The following is a 10,965-nucleotide window of genomic DNA, read 5'->3' as shown; positions in this document are numbered from 1 at the left end:
TGGCACCACACTCCCCCCTTCCCCGCGTGCGGCTGCTGATAAGTGGCGGCGGCCCGATAGGGCTGTCGCGTGCTACTCTTAAAAGCGAAGCTTAAGCGTCCTCCAAGTTTTTATTAGCGATGCTACATATTTTCTGACCCCGTCGGGCCATCTGGTCCACGCCCCGTTGTTGGCATGAGCGACTAAGTGGCCGGCGAGGACGAAGAAGATGTGGTCTCCGCCCATCGGGAGCGCGTGCCAGTGAGCCAGCGCGCTGCTTCGCCCGGACGCGTTCGCCTCAGGTCCAAAAGCCCAACCGGGACGCACGGCGCACTTGCACACGTTTTGGGAACGCACTGCGCTGGCCCCTCTCGCGTCAAACGCCGTATAGACGTCGCTAGCCCCTGTGGCACCGCCCCATCGGCCTCGGCGATGAGCCAGGGGTCGTCTAATGAGCGCCGCAACGCGGACGGGCGACCGTCTACCGTGCGCCGGCGTCAGCCGCCGGAGATTACCATCACCACCACCAACAATGCGGACAGCGTCACTTTCTTCGGCATGTGGTCCCCCGTCATACTCTTCCCCATCATCCTCATTGGCACTAACGTAAGTATGCATGCAGGCTTGCCACCGTAGATCTAGTTCCTGTAGCCACAACAACATTCGCCAATATCTGCACGATGTACAAGGAAAGACGACTGCGCGCACTTCCAAACGCCTGCACATGAGGCAAGCACTGTCTCCCCGAGTCTCCGAAAGTTCGCGCAAACACCGCATCTCAGCCTAATCGGACATGAGAGACAGCTAAGCAGGTATACGTGACGGCAGATAGTATATTTTTGCAGCACATTTCTTGATAAGTGGGCAACTGTCACTCGCCTACTGGCTTACATTACATTACTATTCACTTTATAGAATAAGGTCCGCTTAAGTTTCCTCGGTGCGTGACCTCTGAAGAATCGTCATCTGCAAGCCCAACGCATAAAAACTTGAAGCAGGCGACTACGGTCATGTTTCGACACCGTGGTGAGAATCTATTACTCACTGCGCTGTACTGTTGCCGCGGTAAGCAGTAACAAATAAGAGGGAGCGGGGCGGGAAGCCGTGTCGGAATGCATACGATATAGCTCGACAGCTAGCGCCTAAGGCGGCAACCAATTCACGCTGGGCCTTAAAGGGATACAGAGGAGAAACTGAGGTTGGCTTGTAGCGATAGAATACCAGCTCCTAACCACAAAAACACCGCTTTTACTAAAAATAGCCCTCTTGTAAGGTAGAAAAGAGCAAGAACTAAAATACAGCTATCACCGCCACAGGCCCATCTCGTGTGTACAAGCGTGATGACGAAAGAGGAGAATACACCACGGATCTCAGAGACTGCTTAACGTTCATGAAGGGCACGAGTTTGATCAATATTGAAGTATATAAGTTTTCCTTTGAAACCACTAGTGCACTTTCATCACGCGAGGAAGGCAGAAAAAAGCTAACTTGAGCGTTGGAAGGCAAAGAAAAACTGTAATTGGTGGCGCAACAAGCGGCCATCTGAGTTTCTGTATGTTTTGGGGCGCCTCGCGGCTATGCGCTTCCTGCGCCCACGTGTTTTCGTTTTTGACGCGCCTGGATTATCAAGGGCGGAGCAGCACAGGACCTCCATGTGCATCTCTAAGTCCTCCTCTGATGAAGTTCGTGCAACGGCACACTCCTGCCGCAAGCAAACAAAGCTGTGGATGGCTGTTGTTCCACGTTCTTCCACTTTAACAAACGCACCACTCGGCTTGTTCACTTCGTCAACGTACCAAACTGCTGGGCTGCATATCCGGCCCGACAAGGGGTATTATTACAAATTTTAAATATTCCTCCACGTACCAGTCGTACACGTCAGTCGTGACGGTGGCTCGACGGTAACAGCGATGCTGCCGACTCCTCGGCGCTGGGACTTTCTTGCTAGACCCACCGCCTCAGCCTTCAAAAGCATCGCACGGTGTGTGGAGTTGAGGTCTCTTAAGTGTAAACAGTAGTTCTTTGCGAGAACTTCGAGAACGGGATCCATCGAGAACGGGATCCATCGTAGCCTTGATGTAAAAGGTAAACGAAGCGACGACGGGTGATAGAGGTCTTCAACGTCCGACAGGCAGTAGTTTTTAATTTAGGCTGCTGTTAGGCGGCAGCGCAGCGCTCGCACCAGCAATCACGGAGTCCCCGTTGTCGCCACTTTACGTCACTGTTCTCCTATTTCTTCATCACAGAGTCGCGAGTTCGAATGGGAGCGGCGGAAAAATGTTTTTGATCTGATTTGATTTTGATTTATTTGTTTCATTCTGATGTAGAAAGAGGAGCAAGAGCAAAAGGCGAAACGCCTGACGATGGCTCTTGCCCCGCATACAATTTGGCACAAACGTTAAACATAGCTTTAAAAAAGTTTCACACCAAAATCTTCTGGGGGAAATAAGAAGGGGAAAAAAAGGTAAATAAATCATGTAACGAAAAAATAACAGTATACAACAAACAATAATTCTTACATGCCGACACAAAGTACTTGGTACAAAGATTGCAAATATAACAAAATTCTGAACATGGTTGTTGCAAGCTTTGGAACAACAAAAATTGCAACATCATAATAACAAAACAACAGCAAGATACAAATGAAAATGCACTCCTAAAAAATAGCAATTAGGGACAGAAACTTGGCAGATTATGTGAGCTCTAAGTTATTTTCCAGCAGCAGAGCTCTAAGCCTGTTTTTGGAGACATTAGCACTCAGATCTGTTAATCCCTGTATTTTATTTAGAAGGTTAGCTGTTTGATATTCAATATGTTGTCGTCCATAATTCGTTCTTATTTCTGGCGGCCGTAAAGTTTCCTTACGGAGTGGGTATGCTGGAGCTGCATTGGATTTTTGGACACTGTAAAGCTTCGCTTTTTTTATGTACTGAAGCAATTAGAAATAATAAATTTGAGTGGCTTTTAGCATTTTGTATTTCAGGAAAAGCGGCCTTGTCCGCAGTAGTTCCGGTGGGCCGTGATATTGCTCAGATATTCTTAACTTTTTTTTGCAGGGTAATTAATCTTTTGTAACTGTGACTTGTAGTGGTACCCCAGACTAAAGCACAGTAGGAAAGCTTGGAGTAAAAGAGTGAGTAATAAAGTACAGTTCGTAACCATTGAGGGATGAGTGGACAAATCTTAAAGAGGCAGCCAATTGTTTTACTTAGGTCAGCTATGAGGCTGTTAACATGAGAATTCCACGATAAGCTTTCTTCAAACCACACGCCTAAAATTTTTGAGCCTTGACTTGAGCTATTTCTTTGCCATCAAACAGAATTTCTATGGGAGATTTCCTAGGCTTGTTTAGAGGTGCAAACAATATGTAATTCGTTTTCTCAATGTTCAAGCATAATTTATTTGTGTTTAATCAAGTAGACAGGTGGAACAAATAGTTATTGACAGCATGTTCAATATCCAGGAGTGAATGACTAGAGAAAAATACGTTTTTGTCATCTGCATACATGATTAGTTTCGGGGTATTAGGAATAGAGCATAAATCATTTATGTATGTTATGAACAGCAAAGGCCCGAGAATAGATCCCTGTGGAACGCCTTTTTTAACTGGCAGAACTGGAGATGAATATTTATTAAAACTGACAAATTGATAGCGGTTTGACAGATAGCTTTTTATTAATTCTAGTGGTATTCCGCGGATCCCATACCTATTCAGTTTAACTAGGAGGACATTATGACACACAGAATCAAATGCTTTACGCAGATCTAGAAATAGTCCAAGCGTATATTGCCTTTGTTCAAAATTTGTTATTATCTCATTTTTTATTTAAGCAGGGCTGATTCTGTAGATTTGTTTTTTTGAAATCCGTAGCGGATATTACTGATTACATGATATTTATCGAAAAAGTTTTGTATCCTGACGTTGATGGCATGTTCAAAAAGCTTGAACAGGATCGGCAGGACTGAAATTGGTCGGTAGTTAGTCAAAGCAGAGCTGTTCCCACCCTTAAAAATCGGATGTACGCGTGCTATCTTTAAGCGGTCTGGAAACACACCGATCTCGAACATACAATTCATGATATGAGCCAAAGGAATAGATATTAAATCAGCGACACATTTTATCGGTCCACATGAAATGTCATCATAGCCAGCAGCTGTATTGTTTTTTAACGTATTAATTATTCGTTTCACTTCGGAAGGTGTCACGGGAGTTAACCTGATCGAATTTGCGAAGTCAGTACAACTAGTAACAGAGTTATTTTTTTTTGTGTGTGTTAAGGTCGGCGCATTCGGAGCAAGAAACAAAGTAGTTATTCATGGCGATTGCAGCTGCACAGCCAGACAAGACGCCCTTCGGCGTTGTAATACGCAAGTCTACACACGGTTTCTCTTGATTGGTTAGGCTTCTAACTTCATTCCATATTTTTCGGGGATTGGTTCTTATTTTTGAAAATAGCTGCTCATAATACTGAGTTTTCGCTTGTTTTACCAGCGAGTTCACCATATTTCTATACTTCTTGTATTCAGTAAACTCTATCGGGTCCCGACATTTAACTTCGAATCCAAATCTCTTCGGAATAAAATCCCCTTTCGCTGCCGGATAAGCGGCGACAAAGACACGAAATGCCGAACTATCGGATTTTACTAAAAAAATTCATAGTGTAGTCCTCAGTGTCCCTTTAATACCTTTTTTTTTCACAGGGTCCCTCTGCGCATGCGCGCCTTTTATACTACAGCTCCACTGACTGAAAATAAAACCGCCAGCTCCTACTGCGCATGCACAGTTCATGTTAGTGACAGGCACATGCGACAGATGGCGGCAGCCGTCAAGCACACACCACTTAGCAGACGCAGCTGGCCCCTCGTGGAACCAGGTCGCGCTTGCGTCTCCCATGTACCTTTATTTTCAGCCAGTAGATGAATGTTCGCAACTCACAGAGGGCACCACATTTTGTGAAAAAAGCGGATTACGGAGCGATTGGCAACTCGTTCAGTTAATGCGCAGTTCATGTTAGAGACAGGCACATGGGACAGATGGCGGCAGCCGTCAAGCACACGGCACTTAGCAGACGCAGCTGGCCCCTCGTGAAACCATATCGCGCTTGCGTCTCCGATGCGCGTTTATTTTCAACCAGTAGATGAATGTTCGCAACTCACAGAGGGCACACTTTTGTGAAAAAAGCGGATACTGAGGCAATTGGCAACTCGCGTAAAGGACACTGAGGACAACTGCATCGAATCGATTGTTCTCACTAACAACTTATTTTTTTGGTTTTCTCTGTACATGTTAATGTTTTTCCGGCAGCAAAAGACGCATTTGTCGGTGAAAAAGTTGTATTTAGAATTTTTACCCGGCGCTCTATTAAAACTCGTGACGTCTACACTGAGAACGACTGCTTGCCGCCGTTCTGAAGTGAATGGCGGTACAGCATAGCATCCGCGATACGCGCTGAATCCGGTGTCGACGCACGCATTTTACTTGCGAAATCAGCCTGTGATGGCGACACTTGTATTTTTCCCTTTTGTGTTTTCTATAGGTTATAAAAGCTCCGCTTTCGCCGAGAGTGACCTCATTGTCGTTAGAATGCGGCAGTCTATCGATACTGGTCAGCTTCAATTTGAACTTCGAGGTTGAGCCAAGCCGACTGTGATGAGCTGTTCTCCTCTTAGAAATGCTTCAAAGAATACGCCTTTTTTGCAATGCCGTTGCTTTTCTTCCTTCAAGCAAACGTTTCTTCACTGGTAACGTAGCGCCGTCGTTCATGACGCTATCACTGCGGCTCCTTCCCAGCGCTGTGCACTGTGGAGAAGCGTGAAAGCCGAAGCGGCTTTATTCGGTGAATACGCCGCCATCTTGAAATCATATCACAAGAAGACTTCGCACGCTATACCTGCAAGCTCCGCACATTCAACCCCTTTACACTCGTGGAATTCTAAAACTTCTTCAGTTATCCTTTAAGGGCCTTTGGCATGGAGAAACACCCTTCACCCTCTCGCGCAGAGGCGCATCCTTGCTGTGGCGGTACGCCATTCGAAACAGCCTGCCGTGGTGCGCAGGAAGCTCGCTGCGCCTACTGCGTATGTCTGCTGGTGGCGCTGCTGCTCACGGACGCGCTGTCTCCGCAAGTGATCGCTTTGCTGCCCTTCGTGCTCTTCCTGGACCGCAGTGTCGATGATCATCCGCTCTACTTCAAGATACCCGTGAGTGGCTTGGCTCTGGAACTACCTCGGCTGCAAGCGCTGTGCATGCGCCCGGTATATTTTCCATTCACTGGTGTGACACAGCTCCGTCCTACCTGTTTCGGCAGATGCAGATTCTGCACGAGTTGGCCATGGTGCTGATGGTGGCCAGCGTAGACGCGACGTCGCTTCTGTGCCGCACGGCGCTCTATGCGGTGTCGCTGTTCGGTACTCGGGTGCGCACGCTTCTGTGCTTGTGCCTGACTGGCGCCGTGCTCTTCACGCTCCTGATGAACGGCACTGCCGCCGTGCTTATCATGGCCGCCATCGCCGACAACATGGTTCAGCTGCTGCAGAACGACCTGGTACAGGTGCGTCTGCTTGCGCTTAATACGGGCCTCATCTGTGCTCCCCGCGCTGTCGTACTTTCAGCGGGAACGAACTCGTGCGCGCTTGCATCGTGGTCAGCTGTAGAGTCTGGTTGGAATCCGAGCAGATAACCGGAAATGCTACTTTACAAAATAGCGAGAGAGAAAAATGAACACGAAAACGACTAATGCGGACACTTTTTGTCGTTTCTCCATTCTTCTGCAACAGAACTTAGCCAATTCACCTAGTTTTGTGTTGTTATAAGCGAAAACGTTATTTTTGCATGGTGCGAACCTTCACTCGGAGCCTTGGTTTGTTTGTTTGTTTGTTTTCCGGGAGAAAAAGGAAAAATAATTCCCATTTTGGGTTTAGGTTGAGCATCTTTAGCAGCCGCAAGCAGGGTTTGCATCATACATTATCTCTCGTAAAAAGAAATCTGTGCACGAGGCCTGCTATTCTCAAACATGGCTGTGGTTCTCATATGAAAGGCAGGCGCAACGATGCTAGGTAGCTGAGCCGAAAGGCAACCTTTCAGAATCGGTGCAACACATCGCTCATCACTGCTGTGAAAAGCCATTCTCTGCGTTCATCATATAGCTGAACACGGGAAGAGAGGAAGAAAATGATTAATCGTTAGTATCAACTATGCAGCTGCTGTCTTATTGACCTGAAACCGAATTAGTAATTAGCATTTCCTTTGTTTCATGCCACATTTAAAAGCTACTCATTGACTCAATCGAACGGTAGCACAGTGCTAACTCGTACCAGCACAACGAGTTTTACACCCACTCTTCGATACCATGCTGAGTTACGAGTTTGCGTTCATCAACTTCCTCGGACTTCCAATGTTTGCGTTCAATACATTTCAATTAAAGACTTCATTACTGATAAGCGTCCGCCCGATCACAGCCACACGGGCACAAATGAAAGCTACGCAAGTTGAAAAAATCCGGCCTGATCCGGTGCTGTGACCCGGATACCACCAAGCTGACCCAGACAAACACTCTCCACAAAGCTGAGCGGGGCGTCAGCAGATGGCAGAACGCGGCCGAACTGACCAATAACTCAATGCGGGGGCAATATTATTCCATTTCATTTACAGCAACTACTCAAGACGGAATGGACCTCGGCGAAGGCATCATGGGCCACGACTAATTTTATTTTAGCTTCGTAGGTTCCGAGAAATCTTTCTAAGAAGCTTTCCTTCGCAGCACTATCACAGCAAAAAAAAAGAAAAATTCGCGCCCTTAAAGGCGTAACACAAAAGACGGCACCCTTCCCACACCCTTATTTCTTCTTGACTTTTGAAAAATGGTGCGCTGAACCCGTTAGCACCGTTTATGCACCCATGCACGCTTGAAAGGCTCATAGGGTACAAAAGTTAATAAGGGTGTTGGGGTGCTCTCTTGTATTTTGTACAACTCTGCAGCAGTTCAGTCAAGCGTGCGTTTAAAATAATGTGAGCTTTTCTAGCATTCCATTAAATGACAGCTGCAGCTTTGATGCGTGCAGCTATGACTGCGATTTGTGCATCCAAAATCCGATAATTAACTGAAATGTTTTAGCTAAACTGCTAAACATTGCACCCCAAATCAGCGCTCGCTTAAATGGCATATATAAACTTGGAGAAAGTATGCGCGTCATGGGCCAGTAAGAACCGTACGGAGCAATGGTGTCTTCTATGTTCAACTCAGTCACCTGAGTAGCTTTGTATGACTCATTCCAGGGACGCGCGTACACCTGTTTGTGTTCCTTTGGCACAAATACGTGGCACATACTAGCATCGTGTTACTGTGCGAGCAGGTTTGCTGGAGGTTGGCCTTTTTTATCTTTTTTTCAGAAAAATAACGCTGTGAACATCACGCAGACACCACTAATGTGACTCCGCACCAAAGAGGCTCAGACACGCCGTAAAAGACACATCTGGGTATCATAATTTAGTTGGGAAGGTCAGAACTCTAGTGCAAAAGGTAAACATGTCGTCGGCAGTTTTGTAGGGAATGTTTAACTTCCTTCCAAGAGTGCAAGCTAAAAAAAAAATCGACCACAGTCTTTTAAAGCAATCAAAACCTATAAAACTGTAAAACAGTAGGGAAAAAGGTGCAACTGTAACGATCTGACGCTTACTCTGAGAGTGTGACAACCATACTTTTCCCCCTTTCGGGAGGGTACGAGGGTGCGAGTTATAGACATGAAAATGCACCCTTAACAGTGCAAATTTTTTTACAGCGAAATAGTTGCGCTCGGGTGCACGGCAACAGGCAGTCACTTCCTCGATTCTTTCCACTTTATTCCTCTTCAGTGCTGCTGCTGCGTGAATGGTGACTAGACGACAAAGGGATAAGGGTGGAAAAGGCCCGTTCATGCCACATGGAAGCGCCGGTTGTATTACAGTCGAGTCCGGATATGTTAAACCCGGATATTTCTAATTATTGGCAATATTGAATACACAGGTTATCCCCTTGAAAATCCCTTGTAAATGTACAGGAAAGTCGCCCTGTATATTGAGCTGCAATTACGCCGGCCATTTGATATATCGAACTGCGCGCACGTGCCCATGCAAGTGGTGCTTCTTCGATCGAACGGCGCTCTTCGATCACTTTCTGCGCGCAGAGGCGGGACAGCTGCGCGGCATCTCTGGTAGCGTTAGCACTTGGAAACAGCGTAACGAGGTGAACGTAGGGTATGCTTAAGGGTTTCCTTCAGTCTCTTGTACTCATTTTCCAAGCCACATCGCTGTCATCTAAGAAGCGATCCAAACCAACTAAAGCCTATAGCGGCGGCCCTGGCACTACCTTCTTTACAACCGAAGGCAGTGCGCAAACCAACTGTTCCTTAATTTTAATTACTGATTATTCTATTTTTTAATGAACCGGTAACAGTATTATACATGTTATTATAGTCCGTGGATACTTCCAAAGCAGTGTCTGCATAGGTTTCGATGCAAAGCATGTTAAACGGTGTAATGTCTATAGCGAGCGCTGCGTTGACGGCCGCTTCACGGCGCGTCACTTACAAAAAGCGCGCCACTAACGTGGGTGAAAATGTGTTCTTGCTTGTAGGTTATAGATAAGCTTATCTATTGCCATTTTTTGTATTGAATTATAGATATATCGAGCTATTTCGCGATCCCCTTCAAGTTCGATATGTCCGAGTTGAACTGCACCCGACAGCTGCAAAAGTCCGCAGTCCATAAAGTCCTGACGCAGCGTGACATAGATGCTGGCGTAACTCTTACACAGCTGCGCTGGTTGCCACTGTGCAGTGTGGCTCGTGTGGTGCGCTCCCTGAATCTGCAGGAAGGCGCGCGCGGTACCAGGGCTCCTTTTTGACATTTCTGTAGTACACTGGGCTTCTATAGGGCAGTGGTTGAAGCTATATTTCGTTCAGACTGCGCACAACAGGCAGAGCAATTGCCAACATGTTCGATGTCAAGGTAATCGTTCCTTCTCCTTATACTACTGGCGCCACCTCCGCGATGACTCCGTTCACTTTGTACCTGCTATGGTGCCCTTGTCCATGATTCCCCATAGCCGTGGTATACTGACCTCTTTGGCGTAAGTTGAGTTGAGGTTGTTGCAAGCTGCAGGTGAGAGTAGCCTTGCGGATTGTGCCGGAAAGTGCTGCACCCTAGAGACACTTAAATGTTAAATAAGGGCCACAAATCAAAGACATTCCTGACATCTGACTGATCTACATAAATCGTTATGCATGTCGGCACTGCAGAGAGAGAGGGAAGACTCTGAAGACTATGTTTGACTATGAAGGAATGGTTACAAAAATGATCTTGTGGGTCAAGGTGCTGTGGTGCATTACCTGATGTGTAGAAAGGTGGGAGATAGTATCCGTGTATTCTGTGGCTGGACGAATGGGCAGCGTTATACATGGTTAATGTTCGTTGTTATGGTAACCGTGGCAGTGTTGACATTCAAATGTGCCGTACCAATCTCTAGTATGTAGTGCACGAAATCGCAACTATTGCTGATGCCATCCCGATAACCTGCCATCCCACATTCTACAGTCATGGACGAAAGTTTGCGAAATGCGGATTTGTGGCCAAAAAGTTTGTTTCTGCGCGGCCGCTCATCGCAAATAAACGAAAAGCACAGAACCATGAGCAGACAGGCGTGCTGCATCGGCTGGAACAAATACTAGCTGACAGGCTATCCAGGTAATGCAGAGGTAAAACTTTTTCACGAATCCACATCCCGCAAACTTTTGTCCGTGACTGTTCATCTTTATTCGAGCGGATGGCCAAGAAACATGTCGCGCGTGCGTGTACAAGCATATTTCGCAAGTACTGCAACAGTACTTGCGAAATATGCTTGCGAAATATGCAATAGTGCTTGCGAAATTATATGGCAGCAGTACTTGCCATATAATTCTGAGCTAGATGCAAACGTCCAGAGGACAATTGGTCATCAAAAATGCACGGTA

At 46.5% G+C, this 10,965-nt stretch overlaps 1 protein-coding gene across 1 annotated transcript in view; it reads left to right on the top strand.

Moving 5' to 3' along the window:
• The first annotated feature begins 257 nt into the window (after positions 1-257).
• Positions 258-10,965, top strand: part of LOC144122882 (uncharacterized) — a 63,539-nt gene continuing 52,831 nt past the window's right edge. The window contains exons 1-3 of the mRNA XM_077655855.1: positions 258-585; positions 6,037-6,180; positions 6,288-6,530. Of these exons, the coding sequence (XP_077511981.1) occupies positions 412-585; positions 6,037-6,180; positions 6,288-6,530 (561 nt within the window). The 5' untranslated portion in view covers positions 258-411. The remainder of the gene's footprint in view (positions 586-6,036; positions 6,181-6,287; positions 6,531-10,965) is intronic.

This window comes from Amblyomma americanum, chromosome 1 (assembly GCF_052857255.1).
Source record: "Amblyomma americanum isolate KBUSLIRL-KWMA chromosome 1, ASM5285725v1, whole genome shotgun sequence".
Classification (NCBI taxonomy): domain Eukaryota; kingdom Metazoa; phylum Arthropoda; class Arachnida; order Ixodida; family Ixodidae; genus Amblyomma; species Amblyomma americanum.
Note: the sequence above shows the minus strand (reverse complement) of the source record. Positions and strands in the feature narration are given on the sequence as shown.